Source organism: Notolepis coatsorum (genome assembly GCF_963971535.1).
Source record: "Notolepis coatsorum genome assembly, chromosome: 15".
In the NCBI taxonomy this organism is placed as follows: domain Eukaryota; kingdom Metazoa; phylum Chordata; class Actinopteri; order Aulopiformes; family Paralepididae; genus Notolepis; species Notolepis coatsorum.
Window position 1 is genome coordinate 76,350,904 of NC_140179.1, and position 20,443 is coordinate 76,371,346.

Here is a 20,443-nt window from a genome sequence, read left to right on the forward strand (position 1 = left end):
GGGCTGTCTTTATTGAACGTACTTCTCGTTCCCAAGTTCCACCGAAGTGAGGTGCGTTCGGGGGATTAAACTGGAAGTCAATCTGGGATGGAGCGAGGTGGGTCTTAAGTTCTGGGCCCATAGCTTGGAAGCTCTCTCTCGGCTCTCTTTCTCCGCCTTTGAAGTTTGTCCCGTGATCAGACAATAATATAGACGGTTTGCCTTTCCGCGATGTGAATCTTCGGAAGGCCATAAGGAATGAGTCTGTGCTCATGGTTGGAAGGAGTTCTATATGCATCGCTCGGGTGGTCATGCATTTGAATACAATACCCCACCGCTTCTCGGTTCCTCTTCCTTTCTTTATATACAGCGGGCCGAAACAGTCCATACCGGTGGAGTGAAAAGGCTTGTCGCCGAGTCGGAGGCGACAGGGAGGTAGGTCAGCCATCCGGGGTATACTGGGCTGCGCTCGCCACTTACGACAGTCTAGACAGGTTCGCTGGAAGCGCCGCACTGCTTCTCTCCCTTGCAGTATCCAATAACGACGTCTGATCTCCGCGAAGACTCTCTCTGCCCCGGCGTGATGCACATCCTCGTCGTATTTCTTTATGATCAGCTCTGTGACCTTGTGTCGGCTGTTTAAGACTATCGGGTACTTGACGTCATCCGGTAAGTCTGGAGCTCTCCGCAGACGACCACCCACTCTGATGAGACCATGGGCGTCGCTCTCGGGGGCTAGGTGGAGCAGTCTGCTGTCTGATGGGACGGGCTTTGCTCCCTGTAGACAGTCTAGCTCATCGGGGAACGAGTCTCTCTGGGCTCGTTGTAGTAGAAGAAGTTCTGCTTCTTCGTAGTCAGCTGCTGTAATGTCAGTAGTGAGCTGAACCTCTGGGTGGTGCCACAGGAATGTCTTTAGCTGCGCACTCTCTAGGGTGAGGCAATCGTCTATGTCGGGGTCTGTGGAGACGAGTGTGTTCAATCCACAGAACATAGATTTCTTGTTTTCGGCCTCCTCTTTACTCGCTTCCCGTGGGGTGGGTGTAGGCCACTCTTCTTCCGGGAGCTTGAGAAACTCTGGTCCGTCACTGTATAGGTTGTGACGGGTGAGGTCATCCAGGGACATTCCCCGGGTGATGACGTCAGCTGGGTTGTGTTTTGTGTCCACATACCTCCAGCTTGCTACTTCTGTTAAATCTTGAATCTCTGACTCTGACTCCCACGAAGACCTTGTATCTGCACGAATCAGACCGGATCCATGTGAGTACTGTCGTGGAGTCTGACCACAAGATTGTTCTTTGCACCGGAATGGTGAGTTCACGTTGGATTAACGTGGCGAGTTGCGCTCCTGCTAGGGCTGCGCAGAGCTCTAGACGCGGGATAGATTGTTGCTTTCGTGGGGCTATTCTTGAGCGAGCCAGGATGAAAGCAGTATGTATTTCTCCTCCCTCCTCTCGGGCACGCAAGTAGGCCACCGAACCGTAGGCCACTTCGGAGGCGTCGCTGAAGACGTGCAGGTCCATCTGGCACGTCTCCGGCCTCACTGTGGGTGGGAAGTAGCTGCGGCGTATGTTGACACCTGGGAGTGAGCTGAGTTCCGTCTCCCACTCTCTCCATGTGGATGCAAGGTGTTCGGGTATGGGGTCGTCCCAGCCCTGGTCCTTGTCCCATAACGCTCTTACAATCATCTTTGCCCTGGTGGTGTAAGGTAGAATACATCCCAACGGGTCATATTGTCTGGCGAGTGTTCTGTATACACTCCGTCTGGTGGTCGGTAGTGCAGTCGACCTTCCCTGCTCCTTGGTCAGGGGTGTGTGTTTATAATGGAGCGAGTCTGTTTTGAAGCGCCAGACTAGTCCTAATGTCATTTCTTGGGCTTCTCCTGGGATGGTCGCCATCCAGGTCTCGCTGCTTGCTGCCTTGTCCTCGGGGGAGAGGCTGCGCAATACTTGCGGGTCGCTGCTGGCCCACTGCCTGAGATCAAAGCCGCCTTTGATCAGGGAGGCGCGGAGCTTGAGTAGAAGGGCCTCGGCTTCTTCTGGCGTCGAGACGCTTTGCAGACAGTTGTCCACGTAGAAACTATTTCCTACACTTTGTCGGACCTCTTCATCAGCTGCTGGGTCCTCTGCGACGTGTTTTTGCAGTGCAAACGTAGCACAGCATGGGCTGCATGTGGTTCCGAAAGGGAGGACTTCCCATTGATAGATGGCTGGTTGCTCATCCCCGATCCTCTCTCTCCATAGGAACCGCAGCAGGGGCTTGTCCTCCTCCACTAGTCTCACCTGCAGGAACATCCCTTTGATGTCGCCGCTGATGGCCACCTTGTCTTGGCGGAAACGTAGTAACACGCCTAGTAGAGAGGGGCCGAGTGTTGGGCCGGGCAAGAGCTCTTTATTCAGATTTTGTGATCCGATCTGGTAGCTGCAGTTGAACACAATACGATCCTTGCCGTTGTGGTGGACTTTGTGGGGCAGCACGTACCATGATTCGGTCGTCTGATCGGCCTCTTTAATGTCAATTTTCTTTATGTGTCCCGCTGTGATTAGCTTGTTAATCTCAGCGCGGTACACCGTCTCTTGAGCGGGGTCTCTGGCTAGGCGCCGCTCTGTGTTCAATAGATACCGCTCCGTCGCTTCTTTTGGGGCGTGGAAGGTAGGCATACCCTCTCGCCTCAGGAGTGGAGTTGCGTATCTCATCACTCCGTTGACTTTGACTCTCTTTGTCCCCTGCTCGAGTAGGGCTATAGCGTAAATGTCTTCCTTGGAACGAATGTCTTTCTTTTCGCTCTTAAAGGGCATTGTCTCTAGTGTCCATAGCCTCTCGACGTGCTGTAGGAGGGTGGTGTCTTCTTCTGTCACTCAGGAGTGGAGGCAGCTAGTGGCTGCTGTTCGGTTAAGAGACTTAGCGAGGGGGTCTTGTAATGTCCATCCTAGGCGGGTCGCGACTGCTGCAGGACAGCCTCTGGGCCCTGTGTGGACCCGGTCTATCGGGACGATGAGGTCTGCATGGTCGGAGCCTATCAGCAGGGTCGGGGTGGCACCGTCTATGAGCGGTATAGGTAGTTGACGCAGGTGCACATATTTATCCATCAGCTTGGCGATGGGGTAGGTGTACTGCGACAGGCCTATTTCTTGGCTGGTGAAAGCGTTAGTAATCCTATACCGTCTCTCTGGCTGCCCGCTTGCTGCGATAGTGAAGGAGACATTCTCGCCCTTTATCGTCTTTAGATCTCTTCTTATTGTCCGAATCGTCATCTGGTTTTCGCTCCCCCGCAGCCCCAGCTGGGCCGCAGCGGACGCGAGGAGAAGGGTCTTCTCTGACCCGTCGTCAAGGACGGCGTAAGTGTCCATGACCTTATCTTGGTAACTCAGTGTTACGCGGACCACCTTTAAGAGCACCCGGGCGCCCCCGCTGCTGGCGGGGTCAATGTACATAACACTTGCCTTTGTGCTGCTTGAGGGTGCAGGCTTTCTTCTGTTACTGTCGTGTAGGACATCTAGGTGGGCTCCGTCACACCGACTACACCTCTTCTTTAAGCGGCAATCGGCTGCCATGTGACTGCGCGCACATCGGTAACAGCGTCGGTTGGACTTTATCCATTGACTCACCTCGTCGGCGGTCATCTTCTTGAACGTGTCACATTGTGACAACCAGTGTTCCTTTTCGCAGTACGGGCACACCATCTTCCACTTCTCTTTCATCGAGGGGGTACTGTGGTTCTTGCTGCTCGGTACTGATTCTGATTGGTGCATGACGGTCACCAATCTTCGGCCATCGTTTGCTCTCCTAGGTCCCTCTCTGGAGCTTGGGGTGCTCCGCATGAACGTATCCAACCGTAGGCTGTTGACTTCTCTCGCCAGGAAGTCGGCTAGGTCTAGGAGGGATGGCTCGGGACCGTTAGGATCACGGTGGTCTCTTTGCCGCCTGAAGCGCTCTTGTCGGGCGGGCGGAAGCTTCTCTAAAATCCTCTCGACATTAGAGTTTGCGTACAGTTCGTGCATACCCTTTTCTCTTTGCGCCCCCAGCATCCCTACCAGGGATTGTACCTTGATAGACAGGTCATCTAGTGAGCGATTGTCTGTGGCTGGGGGTAGGCGGTCAATATGCCTTATCTCTTGTATTACGTAGTCCCATATGCGTCCATATATTTGGTCGAGTGCGGCTAGAGCCGCTGTGTATGGGGTAGTAGAGGTGGCATAGGCCAGCGCTATATTGTGCGCTCGGGGCACCTTGAGGTGCTTCAGTAGGATAGCATACTTGTACGGTTCATCAGCTACATCGGACATCATTGTCTCTAAGCACATTCGTAGCTCCGTGTACTGTGCTCTGTTCTCGTGGGTGAAGTCCGGAAACGTCGGTGTGCCAATGTATGATGCCATGGATGGCCGGCACATCGGTGAGCGTTGGAAGAGAGGCCTCCTAGGCGAGTCTCCTCTTACGCCTCTTGGTGGGCTGGTACCTGCTGGGTACCATGGCCCGCGTATCCAGGTGCTATTCCTCGGGGCTGGTCGTGCGTCAAGCTCACCCATGAATTGAGTCGGGGGTCTGTAGTCTGTAGAGCCTGGGCTGTACTGGACCTCCTGGTCCTGTGGAGTACTGTGCTGCTGTCGGGCTTGACTCTCCTCCTCTCCCTCTTCTTCTTCCTCTGGCAGGTCCTCTAGATCCTGTAGTCGTCTATTTAGCCTCTCCGCGGTGTAGACCGTTTCTTCCTTGTAGCTGGGTCTCACTTGGACCGGTCGGGGAAGGGGTTCGGAGGGGGGTATAGGCTCTCTCTGGTGGTCGGGCTCAGGGTCGCTTGATCGGGTAGGGGAGGGTGCCCTTGACCCTTGTCTTGACGAGACCCTGGAACCCCGTGCGGAGGGAGGGGGTGTTGCCCTGGTGATCAGCTGCTCCATTATCTGCGCTTGTAATCGGTCGCGCTCGGCTTCGCGCTTGGTGAGAGCGAGGTCGCGCTCTGCTTCTCTTTGGGCACCGGCAGCGGCGCGCTGGGCTTCGGCCCGGTCCCTTACCATGTTCTCTTCCGTCTGAAGGCGTCTAATCTCTAGACGTATACGATCTTCGTCGCTCCGTTGCTGCGCTTGAAGGCGTTCTCTTTCCATGGAAGAATGTTCGCGCTCACTAAGCGTCTGTGCTTGGAGTCGATCGCGCTCTGTTGAGGCTGCTAGGCTGGCGAGGAATGCCTGTGCCAGCATCTTGTCCGCCTCGCTGGGGGAAGACGCTGGTTGAGGTGATCCGCTCCTGGCAGTACTCGTTGGAGATCTGTTCTCCTGTGGCGAGTCCTGGAGATCCATCTCCGGGGTGCTCTCCTCTTCTTGTAGCGGGTAGAGTTCCATCCCTGGAGAGCTGTCTTTATCCTGGAGCTCTCCGGGGACTACTTCTTCGGTCTTGGCGAGGGGTAAAGTCATGTCGGGTCCCTCCTGGTCCCTACCGTGAGCTTGGTCAGTTACGTTAGAACCCACTAGGGCCTCTATTGGCGGGGTAGCCTGGTCGATAGGGTCGGACATAATTTTACTATCTACCCTTTCCGCGTTTACCGTCTGTAGAAAGCTAGGTAGTATATTGGCAACGTAATCCTCTAAGTACTGAGGTGTCTGCCGTCTACGCTGCGGGCGATCTACTTTAGGAGAACCGTTTTGTGGAGTGTTCATCATAGGCCATGTCAATATTAATACCACTATATTAATATTACACTAGTTACCCTCCGGCTCGAAGGACCAATTGTAACTGAGGGGTACAATTCCCTGACTGTATTGATAAGTATGGTATCATTAAACCACTACCGCTTTATGTACTTTAATTACTGGCCATACAGTACATGATATATAAATATGATGAACACTTCCCACATTGAATCGGTTCCACACCAAGTGATAATCAAGTATTTATTGCAGCAAAAGGTACATAATATACTTCTCTATTATACTTTGGATGCGCTTATAAGGCAAAGGAATGTGCGTAGGCAAATCAATAATGAATGTCCATTCTCTGGTTACGCAGGAGGTAATTATACAACCTGAATCTTAGGGAATTATATCTATGGTACACTAGTAATATATAGCGGGAGATACTGGAAGGGTCCCCCCGGTTGTAAGCCAGCAGGGGTAGAGGATCTGTCGGTAGTAGAGAGTCTGGTCAACGATGACTAAGGAGACTCCAAGTACAGGAGACGGTGCAATAGTCTCTTGATCCACAGACGAATACAGCTGTTCTCCGTAGACTGTAGCTCCACAGTGAAGAAAGCTAGCCGGCCTCAGGCTCTCTGAGGCGCAGACTCGACTTGGCTCCTCACAGGGTAAATCCAAGACGTGTAGGCGTCGGCGATTCTCCGCTCCATAAATCACAGGACCAAAACAAATATAATCCAGCCGCAAAGGGCTATGTAGTCGTCGGGTAGATTAATCCAGTGTACATGTCCACACGGTTCTCGTCTAGGTCTCCTCGGGTGAAAGCGCCATGAAAGCAGCCCAGCCTGGATAAGCACTCTAGCTGATACGAGGAAGCGTTGGTGATGCTGGTCACTGTAGAACTTTAGCCGCACGATACACTATACACAAATAGACTATTACTGACTTAATAGAAATATGTCGCACTCGACGGTATAGCGCCAAACTCTGACAATTCAGTTATTAATTCGCACGCGGTCTCAATGCTCTATTTGGGGCCAAACAGGCCATACTTCACCGCACGGAGTATCGTGGGTGAGGCTTCAACTTATTGGGTAACTCTGACTTCTGACTAAGTGCTTCTGTATTCACCTGCGCCATATTTATATGCACGGCGAACAAACTAGTGCCAACCTCATTTCTGTCTCGTAGCCCTGGGCAAGGCCGGGCATGTCCAGACATGTCTTGACGGTGACTTTGAACCTGACTCCGGAGGCATGGCTCTGGCGCCTGTGGACCGCTGTCCAATAGGAGAATGAAATATTATGGTCTGGACTAAAGGGATATTCCGTGTATATGTACAAGGAATATACAAGGGATATCAAACGATATACAAATACTATGCAATATATATCAATCAATAAATATATATATTCGGTTTAATCTGATCCTTTGTAACAATTATAATTTATCATACATTAGGTTCACAAGTTCAGTTTGTTTTTTCGCTACTTCTCTCACCTCTCTCGCCAAGCTCCAATGTTTTGCTAATTTCCTTAATGTTCTTTTCCATCTTGCTTTCTGTAGTTATGATTGCTTTCGTAAGTTGAATTTTAGTCAGTCAGACATAAATTGTTTGAGAGCAGCATGCTCCCACAACCAGTTGCGTCGGCCATCTTCGGTTTTAGGTTTTAATATGAATGATCTGCTAATTTTATGCCCGTCTATAAGTATGTCAATTTATTATTATTACTACGTTGTTTCATCTTCAACTATTTAGCACTACATTTGAAAATGTTTTGATTATGCTGTGATGGAGTTGTGATGGTGACATTGATTGGGGCAGCGGTGGCCTAAAGGTTAGTGAAGCAGGTTTGTGACTGGAAGGTCGCCGGTTCGATCCCCCGGACCGGCAGGAAAAATCTGGGCTGGGGAAGTGAATGAATAACTCTCTCCCATACCCTTAACACCAACCGCTGAAGTGCCCTTGAGCAAGGCACTAAACCCCCAACTGCTCCAGTGGAGTTGCTCAGTGGCCAACGGAGTCAAGACTGTGGTTGTACTGGGCAGCTCCCAGGTGTGAATGGAACTGTGAATGTGAAGCAGGGCGTAGCTGAAAAAGAGCATCCGTGCTCAGAGAACCTACCCTGGGTAAATAAAGGTTAAATCAAATAAATTGATGTCATCCCCAGACTGCAGAAAGCTGAAAAGGAGTGGCAGCTCAGACTGGAAGAAGAGGAGAGGAAACTCAGAGAGAGCCAGGCCGCCCTGGAAGAGGAGAGGGGGAAGCTGCAGCGAACCACAGCCCAGCTGCAGGTGACCCTGACCAGAGCCCAAGCCCTGGAGAGTGAGGCCGAGGTGCTGCGTAACCGTGCCCGGGCCCTGGAGGAGGCCGTCGGGAGGCTCCAGGGAGAGGTAAGAACTAATGTGAAAGCTAGATGTGTTTCAATTTTGGGAGTTAAATTATGGAATAGCCTTAGTGACGGGTTGAAGTTGTGTACTTCTCAGGGGAGATTTAAAAAAGCCTTAAAGGTCCCATGCATTATAAATGGCCTTTTCCAGTGTTTAGCATTGTATCCTAGCAATTGGGGATTATATCAATGTGGTCTGTGTCGTTAATTATCATATTGACTCATCAGTCTAGTCTCGAGTTCACGAGATCTTGAATATGTACATTTGTGTTTTTTTCTTTTCTTTTTTCTTTTGTAAGTCCAAACATGTGTGTTTGATTTGTCTGTAAACAAGACCGAAAAAGTAACTTCATTTCATTCATTCAGGTGGACCGGACCAGGACCGAGCTGAGGGAGAGGGAGGCTGAGGAGAGGAGGTTGTGTTTAAGTGTGGAGCAGCTGGAGACCGACCTGCGCTCCTCCAAGGCCCTGACGGAGAGCCTGCAGACTGAGCTGAGTGAGAAGGAGAGGAGAGAGGTGGAACTGCTGGGAGAGAAGGAGCAAGCTGTCGCTCAGGTGTGCATTAAAGCTAATATCATTTGTATATTTTATTTTATATATATTTGTATATATATTTTTTTAAATATCCTTTATATATATATATATATATATATATATATATATATATATATATATATATATATATATATATATATATATATATATATACACCGGTAATACAAAATGTATAAAAAAAATATATATATATTACATATATATTTTACAACTATACAGTATGTTATTGTCATTAATTTAGATAGCTTCGTATAATGAAGACATTTTATGATTCTCGATGAAATCATTAGCTATGGAGTGATTCGATATTAAGTAAGTGGCTGTGTTTCGCAAAATTAAGTCCACATTTACCATGAATAAATTATGTAAAAGTTCTGTAACATTACTTTTTTATCTACAGTATGTCCTGTTTTATTTGCCATGCTATTGCTGGTGGAGAAATCAACTTGGAACAAATTAGAAATGTGTCTTGTACATAATCTCCTCATGGCCTTGTGTGCTCCACGCTCCCAGGCTGCCGAGGAAGCGAGACAGGAGGCCGACAGCCGGGCTCAGGAGGCGGAGAGGGAGCTGGAGGAGAGGAGGGGGGAGCTGCGGGGTCTGGAGGATAAGCTGAGGAAGGCGGAAGAGGAGAGCAACCAGAGCAAAGCCAGACTGGACTCCTTCACCAAGGCCATGGGCTCCCTGCAGGATGACCGAGACCGCGTCCTCAACACCTACAGGCAGCTGGAGGAAAAACACCTGCAGGTCAAATGGAACATAATACAGTAGAGCCTAGAACACACACACACAGAATGTAGAATGCATGATTCGGTGCAGGGTAGGACCGCCTGAATACTTTAGACAACAAATGTTTGTTTCCGCGTCTCTGATTGGCCAGGTCATTTCTGGTCATGTGACATGTACGCCCAATCGTGGGACCGCAAGTGTCTACACTGGTTAAGCTTAGGCGCTCTTTCGAAGTTGGTTAAGGTTAGAGTTTGTCTTAGAGCATGGCGATAGAACGCCAGGTAGTTTGCAGGCTGTTAGACCCGGAAATATGCGCAGAACTTGCTGTCCCACGATTGGCGCACATGTCACATGACCTGGCCAATCAGAGCGCAAAACTCGCACGCGGAAACAAACATTTGTTGTCGAAAGTATTCACACGGTAGGACCTTTAGAAAAACTAGATTTTGCCCCTAGTGTCCCATTTCCAAGGTCATTTAGTGAAAGACTGGGGTCGTTTGCAGATGAGATTAAGGGGGTTTCATAAGACAGAAACGATATATAAACTCGGGATGTGAATGATTAAATGTCAAGGCCATTCATCGCTGGGTAGATTATATGTATAATATAATAATACATTTGCAATTCACATGTTTAATATACAGTATATACTGTACATAAAGAAAAAAAGAAAAAGGTATTGCACCACTCGTCAGTTGTTTTCTGGGGTGTCTGTGAATAGGTTCATGCGCTCTGAAAAAACAACATGAGGGCTTGCATTGTTGTGACATGAATATATATTTAACTTACCGGGGGTGAAAATCAAGTCTTCTGAATCATACAGAGGTTGTATGTTTGTTTGTGGCCTACACAATAAAAGCACCGTCAGTTTAATCTTTTTCGCCATTTTCTTTCATCCTACTTTAGTCGAAATTCCCATCCTTAATATAAACTACAGAAACCAAAAAGGTTACAGTATGGTGCATGATTTCAGCTAGTATAATTTAGGGCAGGGGTTCTCAAACTTTTTTATACCACAACCCCATTTTATTTAGGATTTTCTTTGGCGACCCCACACTTAATTTTTTATTTTTTTCAACCTTTATTTAAAATCTTAAGCATCTGAGGTTTCCCTCATTTACAGAAACGATGATTGTACAGTACATAATAAAAACAATATTCACAGAAATTTAAACACCAGAGTAAAAAATTTAAAACGTTTCAAAATTATTTAAAAAGATCAACTAAAACAGTTACAGGTAGTCACACAATGGTCTGAAATCATATGTTTAAACATTCCAAGGGAAGGGAGAACCTCCAATTTCAGCGAGAGTTGAAGGACATTCCATGAGTTAGAGGCATCAAAGGAAAAGCCTGACTTCCCTAGATCAGAACAAACTTGAGGAACCCTAAGAACCATCCAGTCATTCGATCGAGTTGAATAGGTTCCAATATTCCAATCTAACAGTGAGGAGATATAAACAGGTTGTTTACCAATAAGGGCTACAAACAATAAATAAATACCAGTGTTTGTTGCGCCTTTCTGCAAGAGAAGGCCAACCCACCCTATCATACAGGAGGCAATGGTGAGTATCATATCTGTCACCAGTTATAAATCTGATAGCTGAGTCATATGCAGAATCCAGAGGTTTAAGAGTTGATGCCGCAGCATGCCTATAAATTACATCACCATAGTCCAAAACTCATAAGAAGACTGATTCAACAATAATTTTTTTACTAAATAGAGGAAAATTGGATCTATTTCTGTACAGGAAACCAATTTTCTGTTGCAGTTTAGAGGCAAGATTATCCACATGGAACTTAAATGTAAATTTCTCGTCAAGCCACAGGCCAAGATATTTATACTCGGTGTTGGATTCTGATCAATCAGCCAGTATCACGTCTGATTGGCTTGTGTTATCATCCCTCCATCCACTGACCGTCTGCGTTGTGTTTTATCTCTCCGACGTCTCATACTGGCTGTACAATTCCCCGTTAATGCAATCCGCAACCATAATAATTCACCACCTTCGTAAGAATTCGACACTTGACGGTGGAATACATTTTCTCGGAAAAACGTTTATTTCATAAACAAAATCTCATCAGATGGGAACCAATTCGTATTGTCCTTGAAAAGTCTATTCTAATGATCTCTCCTCTAACCCCGCTCGGGGATCCTCGCGGCCTGGTGGTTATTCCAGAAGCCTGTCGTCGTGGTCGTGCCACGCCAGTCCTCCCCTCCTCTCCCCGCGAGGGGAGGGGAAGGGGGAATCACTTCCAAGTCTCTGATGGTTCCTCTCTCCTCTGTGGGATTCGTTTCTCAGTCGTTCTTAGTCTCAGTCTGCCCTTACCCGGAACCACTGTCAGATTTATATGATCTTCGTCATAGCAACGACGGGCCTGCCCCTCTTCTGGTTGCCATGTGACACGGCCATCTTTGACCACAGCTATTTGACCCAGATCACTATAGCAACAGCAAAGTTGATATTATTCCCCCTCTGTGGTTACACTGCACTGCTGTAGACACTGACCTTGTGATGCTGTGGCTATCAGCTGTTGATGTTAACCAGCACAGCCTCCTCTGCAACACACTCTCTGACTGCCAGTGCTATTAGGCCGCTATTCCTCCACCGTTCAACCCGTGATGATAATGGTATTACCCTCTTAAAGCTTGTCTCTATATATCAGTTATAAACCAAATATACATTGAAAAACACAGATTTCTTACACTGTGACTCTCTATACAAGAGCCACTGACCGTAGATATCCTCACATCATCAAAGTTTACCCATTCTCTGCCGGAGCTTATATCCATCGCTGTACCCTCTCTGCCAGCGCTATTTGTCTATGGAGATGTTCACCTTCTTTGCAGGGCTATAACTTTTTAAATTGTATTGCTAAATTGACATTACTATGGCCCATTCAACATCAATTATCTATTGTTCAGGATGTAGGAACGTTTTACTTTTTCATTCACACATTCATACAAAAATACCGTCTAGAGCAGGGGTCTCAAACTCTATTTACCTGGGGGCCGCTGGAGGTAGAGTCTGGGTGAGGCTGGGCCGCATCAAATATTCCACAAAAAAGGGTTTCAAGCATTCAAAAAAAAGTACAACTGATCCATTCTTCTCAATCCTTAGCAATAACATTTCAGAACATGAACAGTTCTTCAGAACATGAACAGTTCTTCAGAACATGAATGGTTCTTCAGAACATAGGCTTCTCAGTGGTGTCAGTGGACTCATCCACAGTTATGGAAATGCACTGTGCATTTTTTTTTTATTCTATCACAAAGCTGTTTAATCAAATCACCAGCCAGTATTTCAGTTATTCTGGTTGCTGTGCGATCTGAGGGGGCTTTGCTTTTGTTTGCCTTCAAACATGGTCTCCATCACTCAGTCATACATTATTTTCAAATTGCCACCCTTCACAAGAGCTACCGTTTCTTGGCATATAGTCACATTGGTTTGGTGCTGGGACTCAGGATGAATGCATATTTTTCAGTCCATTCACCTTTGAATTGCAGTCGACTTTTCTTTTACTGACCATCTTTGAAAATGGCTAGAAACTAGGCTAGTAGCTACATTTATCTCACGGAGATAAAACTGGGAGCGAGTTTACTGTAGATGCGCTGTCAACTGACTGACTGAAAGAGAGCGATGACTTGCATTCCGTGAAGACCCGCCCTACTCCCCTACTCTGCATCTGATTCGCAGACTGTGGGTGAGGGGGGGGAACGCTGACGGGATGCTGAATGTGATTGGACCAGACCCGTACACAGACACAGACAGTGGCAGTGCAGCCAGCCGCTTATGCAGAGCACTGCTCGCAGTCGGAGGAGATAGCGAGCATGCATTTGCCTTCCACTTTACTTGATATCACTCCGGAATCACGTTTCAACCAAGTCACTAACATAACGTTGCTGTCATGAGCCTGCGCTATGGTAGCCTACAAGTGATAAAATAAATAAAACTTCCAACTCTCGCGCAACGTCTCGGCAAACAGTAGCGCGCGGGCCGCATTAACACTACACTTTGATGTCAAGTAGGGGGCCGCAAAATATCATCCCTTGGGCCGCGAGTTTGAGACCCCTGGTCTACAGTATAAATATTTTTTATCGTTTTCTGCAGTATTTCATATAACGTGAGATATAGGCCTAAATGCATATATTAGATGATCAAATGCAGTTTGATACCGATCAACGTTATATTAAAAATTTCAACTGTACATGGTCCTAAATGTCATGACTGGTCATCTGCGGGGGGGGGGGGGGGGGGGGGGCGGGCGGTCGTTTATAATTCAATGACCGACGTTAAATGATTCATGTAGTATGGGTGATATATTGATCAGAGCAGTTTGTATCGAAAATGGTAAAGAAAAACGCTGAAACTCACCCCAGTCTCCTCGTAGCGTTGGGTGATGAGAGTGGAGCAAAAAGATCGCTATTATGGGATGTTGATCGATGCGATCCATTTCCGGTTTGTATATTACTAATACACGTCCAAATCATGTTGACTATTGAGTTATGGCAAATAAAAAACATTGGCAGATTACGCATGGCGGAGAATGACGTGTTAACACGTCATCGGCGGAGAATGGGTTAACAGTGCATGAAAGATTGTGTATTACTGCAATTCTTTTTTATTTTTTATAAATCATAGTGGTTAAAAAATTTGGTTTGCGACTTAATGACTAAGGAAAATGTTGGGTCCCGAGGCTAGACCAGTTGAGAACCACTGCTGTAGAGCATAAAAGGAAAGTTGCTTAAATTTTTCCGGATTAGAGTATGAGTTTGTAACCAACTCCAGATAGTGGAATTAAGGAATGGAATTAAGGAATATCAAAATAAAAGCACACGTTGTTGAACTTGATCATGCGTATTTATTAGAACATTTAATTACACCACTATGTTATCAATACACATTTATAAAACAAGGCATATTTAGCCAAAATATGTTGCCAGAACATAAAAAAAATAAAAATGATTATATATATAATTCTTTTCTTTTTTACTTGCCAATGCCCACTGTCACCTACCCACGATCCCACTTTGGGTCGTGACCCGTAGTTTGAGAACCACTGATTTAGGGCATTCAGTGACGCACCAGGTGCAGTGGGGTTTGATTGATTGATCGAATTGCGGCCTCCCGTAGGTGCTCTTTTAGATAACCCAGTCTCTCTCCCCGTCCTGCCCCAGGTGATGATGGAGAAGGACGGGCTGATCCAGGAGGCTGCGGGGGAGAACAACAGCCTGAAGGAGGAGCAGCGCCACCTGCTGGTCCAGAGGGACGACCTCCACGCCGAGAAGGCCAAGCTGGCGGCGCAGCTCCACGGCTACCGGGACGAGCTCACCCAGGTCCAGAACATCACTCACTCACTCACTCACTCACTCACTCACTCACTCACTCACTCACTCACACACTCACACACTCACACACACACCCAGGTCCGACAGAACATCACACACGCACCCAGGTTCGACAGAACATCACACACACACACACACACTCACTCACTCACTCACTCACTCACTCACTCACTCACTCACTCACTCACTCACTCACTCACTCACTCACTCACTCACTCACACTCACTCACTCACTCACACACTCACACACTCACACACTCACACACCCAGGTCTGACAGAACATCACACACACACACACCCAGGTCCGACAGAACATCACACACACACACACCCAGGTCCGACAGAACATCACACACACACACACCCAGGTCCGACAGAACATCACACACACACACACCCAGGTCCGACAGAACATCACACACACACACACACACACACTCACCCAGGTCCAGGACATCACACACACACACACACACACACACACACCCAGGTCCGACAGAACATCACACACACACACACACTCACCCAGGTCTGACAGAACATCACACACACACACACACACACACTCACCCAGGTCCGACAACATCACACACACACGCACACACACACACACACTCACCCAGTTCCGACAGAACATCACCCACACACACACGCACACACACACACACTCACCCAGGTCCGACAGAACATCACACACACACACACACACACACACTCACCCAGGTCCGACAGAACATCGCCGGTAGTGTGATAGTAAAGGGTTAACCTTCTGTAGTCTGCCAGTGAAAGGGTTAACCTGCTGTTGTGTGGCAGTGAAAGGGTTAACAGTTTGGTACTAGTGCGGCAGTGAAAGGGTTAAAACAACACTGTTCAATATTACACTTACTGTAGACTTCTGTATATTTTTACTGTATATTCTTTACTGTATATTTTATACTAGAATGTATATACATAACATACGAAATGTGAATCCCGGTCCGTACTCTATTATTATTATTATTATTATTATTATTATTATTATTATTATTATTATTATTATTATTATTATTATTTTATTATTATTATTATTATTATTATTATTATTATTATTATTATTATTATTATTATTATTATTATCATCATCTTATTCTTAGGCCTATTCTATTCTTATTCTTAGGCAATTTGTTTTGTTATTCTTATTCGTGACTTTGTTGTTGTTCTGTCTAAAAATTTCTAAATGTTTACCGTGAGCGATTTGTAGTGTCAAATTTCCCCTCGGGATGATTAATAAAGTATTTCTATTTCTAAACAGAAGGAAGCATTTTATATAAAAGTATTCTGTACTTCTGTATGACAACTAATAAAGAAACTTGAAACTTCTATCCCAGGTCCTCGGCATGAAGGACTCCCAGCACAGACAGCTCCTGGCGGCCCAGCGGGAGCGCATCGCCTCTCTGGAGAGGGAGCGGGAGGAGCTGCAGGTCCAGGTGAAGAAGAACCTCGGCACGGAGGTGGTGGAGGTCGGGCGGGTGGAGAGGGAGACCCTCAGTGGAGCGGCAGACTGCAGGAGAGAGCCCCAGGCGAGGGACGCCCCCGGGGCGGAGGTGGAGAAGCTGAGGGAGCAGCTGCAGACGGCCAGGGACCAGGCGGAGGCTCTGGAGGAGGGCGTCCAGCAGGAGAGGCGGGAGCAGGCCGCTAGGGTCAAAGAGCTGGCCGAGCTGCGCTGGGAGGGCGGCGTGATGCGGACCGAGTCGGAGACCGCCCAGGAGAGGGTGGCCGAGCTGGCGCGCGACCTGCTGACGATCGAACAGAAGCTGCTGGCGGAGAGGGAGCTGTCGGCACGGCTGAAGGCGGAGAACGGGTCGTTTGCGAAGGCCATGGCGTCCCTCCAGGGCAGCAGGGACCAGGCGGTGAACCGGGTCCAGGAGCTGAGCCTGCGGCTGGAGGAGAACGGCAGGGCCGGGGGTCAGCCTGCGGCGCCGAGCAGCCCCCCTGCGGGGTCCGCTGCTGGGGAGGTGTGGGGCCTGAAGAACGCACTGCAAGCCTTGCAGAATGACAGGGAGAGACTGGTAAATGATGTCTTTGGAGGAAAAAAATATATATATTGGTATATATATATACGTGTTTAACTCGTTATTTCTTTTATTGGCTATTGCCATTCATAATTCATCAAGGCACCTTGTGCATACTGTTCTGAGTGTGTCTGCGATTGCAGACGGTCAATACCGCCCCCTAACGCATTGTGGCAGCAACTGCACTACATTAGAAACACTGTGGTTTGTTATCTAGGCCGAGCTGAGCCGTGCGGGCAGGGTTTAAATACTCCGTCGAGGTAACCTGTTTCAACGATACATCTGCGAGGCTGCCCCCCCCCCCCCCCCCCCCCCTCCATATGCAATGCTGTTGAACGTGGCACGGACCTCCGCGCCCAGTACTTCATTTTTTTTCTTTTTAGCTTTTTTTTTTTTGCTTTTTTAGCCAGTACTTCAAATGGCGATCAGATAATTGGATTCTTTTTTTTGCATTACATCAGAGACAAGGTAAGAACACTATATAAAATCTTGCGTTGATCTGATATTTCTTTCTCCCGCGATTGAAGCTGTGTGTGTGGACCGTGTTGTGCTTTCTACCGTTGGCTGCGGTGGGTGGGGGGGCGAGCACCGCGCTCCAGGGCCCTTTTCATTCTTGCATGAGGAAGGATAATAACGATAATCTAGCGTTGATTTCAGGATGATTAGATAATCAGGCGAAAAATTACGACGTGTTTAGTGGATTCTACTAAAACGCTATTATCGCTTCTTTTCCTGGGATTACTAAGAATCACAAACTATACTCATATTCAAAACGGTATAAAACGGAAATGTACGGATGAAAAAACAACGGATGTTTTGTGCATGTTGACTGGAAGCAACTCACTGACAATCGACAGGTGTATTAGACCCATAGCTATAATATAAGATATATTTTATGCACTCGCGAGTGAACAAAGCGGCCCATTGACTTACAGCGCTGTCATTCTATACAGAAGGTAAACAGCTACCCCTAGCCGTGAATGTGTTAACACTTTTATCGCCGGTGTTAAATTCATAATTTACCATCCCTCGCCAGCCCTATTTAACATGGAGAAGTTCCCCTTCTTTGCAGGTCTATAACTTTTTAAATTGTATTGCTAAATTGACATTACTATGGCCCATTCAGCCATAGCTGAATGGCCCAGCTCTCTGCGTTGCTACCAGCTTGGCTGGTCGTTCATACTAACACAATTGGCAGTGTTAGGGGTGGGAACGCTGGTGGGTGGGGATTGGACGTTGTGGACAGCGACTCCTACAGGTCGGTTGGTGCGCCTGTACAGCAGAATCAGGAAGCAACGGGGGCAGCGTGAGCCTCCCACGTGTTACTCCTCGCCACTGAGAGATCGTGCTGTACAGGTGAAAAGATGCGACAGTTGCCTCCTCGTGTACCGGAGGGGACACGTGATGCAAGGCTTGGTCCTCACTGCAGCCGACCAGTGGGAGGCATAGTCTAGCAACGTTCGAGACAGGGGAGGGGAGAATTGGCGAGGCGAAATTGGGATGGGAGAAAAATAAGGAGAAAAAGTGGATCAAAAAAGAAAAAGAAATAACACATCTACAGAGCTTTTAGAAAGGTGCGTAATAACTTCTCCCCCTCAAAAAAATTATGATTAATGAATTTATCATTTAAAAGATTTTGGCAGCTCCAAAATGAATGTTGTTGTTTACATGTATCCCCTCCCTACTTCCCATTTCCCCACGTGGAATGCACCTGATTGGATAAATGACATGCTTGCTGGTGCTCTAGTGCGACACCTAGTGGCTGAATCTATAGCAGTGGTTCCCAAACTGTGGTCCGCGGATATAAAACATGGTATTATAGTTTGTTATTCTCTCAAATTAGGCTAATCATTATCGGTAAATAGTGGCGCTTGTGCGTGACGACAGTTTTAACCGACGCTCCCTCTGCACACTCCCCCCCTCTCTCTCTACCAAATCCATTCGGAGACAACGGAACTCAGTGCGTCACTCCGCAAGTCGCGCGTAACAAGAGTCTCTCTCTCTCTCTCTCTCTCTCTCTCTCTCTCTCTCTCTCTCTCTCTCTCTCTCTCTCTAACTAACTAAACTAACTGGATAGTTGATTTAACTTAGCTGAAATATTCTAAAATCATTAAGTCTGCTATAAGCGTAAATATGTTGTGTGCGTGCGCGAGCGCACATCCCATCTCCGGTCTTTACTTTATATATATGTTTGATGTTTATTTATTTATTTTTACTGTTCGCATACAAGGTGGTCCGCGAAAGTTCTCGATGACAATCTAGTGGTCCGTGTAAACAAAAAGTTTTGGGAACCACTGATCTATAGCACCTTTAAGTTAACTATACCTCTCAGCTCGTCTGTCACCAACACACCACCATTCTTTACTATCCCAGCTTGAGCAGCTACAGCTGCAGAACACTGACCTCCTGAGGCAGCGGACGGAACTGTCCCGGCTGGGAGCGGGAGAGCTGATTAAAGTCAACCAGGAGCTGTTTGAGGAGAGGACCATGACGGAGGAGATGTCCGGCATAGTGCAGCGGCTAGAGGGCATGGTGGAGATGGGCAAGCAGGAAACGGAACGTCTGCGGTGAGACATTAATTACGCCATCATCATCATCACATCACTGATCGAGGTGTCATCATACCAGATGGACCGGTGGATAGATGGATTTGATAGTCCTTTCTCGATTGATTGATTGATTGATTTTATTTTTTTTTATTATCTTTTCCCCCTCCTTTTTTCCCGATTTTTTTTCTCCCATCCCACTGTTAGTCGTTATGCCAATTCCCAACCCCCTTCCTGGTTGTTGCGCACCCCCCCCCTACTGTTGGTCCGGGAGGCCGGAGACTGTCGCATGCTTTCCTCCGACACATGTGCAGCCAGCCGGCAGCGCAGATTCTCACCGGGAGAGTGTAACGTGTGGAAGGTCACACTACCTTTCTCCAGATCCTACCCTCGCTGTGCAGGCGCCCCGACCGAACTGTAGGGGTTGCTGTCCACAACGCCCAGGACCCACCCACGGCTTCCCTCCCCCTAACTCAGCCAAACGAGTTAGTATAGCGATCAGCCCAAGCCAAGGCAATGCTGACCCCCCGGGAGTCGAGACCGCAGCCTCTTGCATTGGTGACCAGCACAATCTCCGCTACGCCACCTGACCGCGATTGATTGATTGATCGCCATGGGGGAAATTTGGTTGTCACACAGCAGCTTTTCTATATGCTACTGACACTAGCATACAAGGTTTGGGTTAGCAGTTGACTGTGTGTGTGTGCGTGTGTGTGTATGTCTGTGTGTGTGTGTGTGTGTGTGTGTGTGTGTGTGTGTGTGTGCGCGTGTGTGTTCAGCCTTGAGCGTGTTGACTGGATGGCTCACGTGGAGCAGCTGAAGCAGCACACCCTCGCCACGCTCTCAGAGCGCGACCAGCAGCTCCGCCTGCTCACAGCCCTGCTGGAGGAGACCCGGGCCTCCAAGCCCCAACCCCTGGTGGAGGAGCACTACCAGAGAGAGGTCAAAACATCCACAACATTCCCTGCTTTTATTTTGACTTTTTGTAACCAAAAGCTGATTTGGAATTTGATTGAGTGCAGCTTCGTTTAAAAAGAAACATAGTCGACACAATATCGCACCATTCAATATCGTCTTTTTTCCGACAGGGTACGGAAGAGGTGGACAGCGCCCCCGGTGCCCCACAGGAGCGCAGCAGCCCCACAGAGAACCAGACCTGCATGGCTGATGTCAAAGAGCTACAGCGCAGGTACCGTATCCATAGTTACATCTCTCCTGATC

At 47.8% G+C, this 20,443-nt stretch overlaps 1 protein-coding gene across 1 annotated transcript in view; it reads left to right on the forward strand.

Annotated features, from left to right (window-relative positions):
- The window catches only part of golgb1 (golgin B1), a 74,660-nt gene that overhangs the window by 40,797 nt on the left and 13,420 nt on the right, over positions 1–20,443 (forward strand). The window contains exons 12-19 of the mRNA XM_084330699.1: positions 7,772–7,994; positions 8,357–8,545; positions 9,059–9,292; positions 14,454–14,612; positions 15,993–16,673; positions 19,050–19,243; positions 20,002–20,164; positions 20,311–20,411. Coding sequence (XP_084186825.1) covers positions 7,772–7,994; positions 8,357–8,545; positions 9,059–9,292; positions 14,454–14,612; positions 15,993–16,673; positions 19,050–19,243; positions 20,002–20,164; positions 20,311–20,411 — 1,944 coding nt within the window. The remainder of the gene's footprint in view (positions 1–7,771; positions 7,995–8,356; positions 8,546–9,058; positions 9,293–14,453; positions 14,613–15,992; positions 16,674–19,049; positions 19,244–20,001; positions 20,165–20,310; positions 20,412–20,443) is intronic.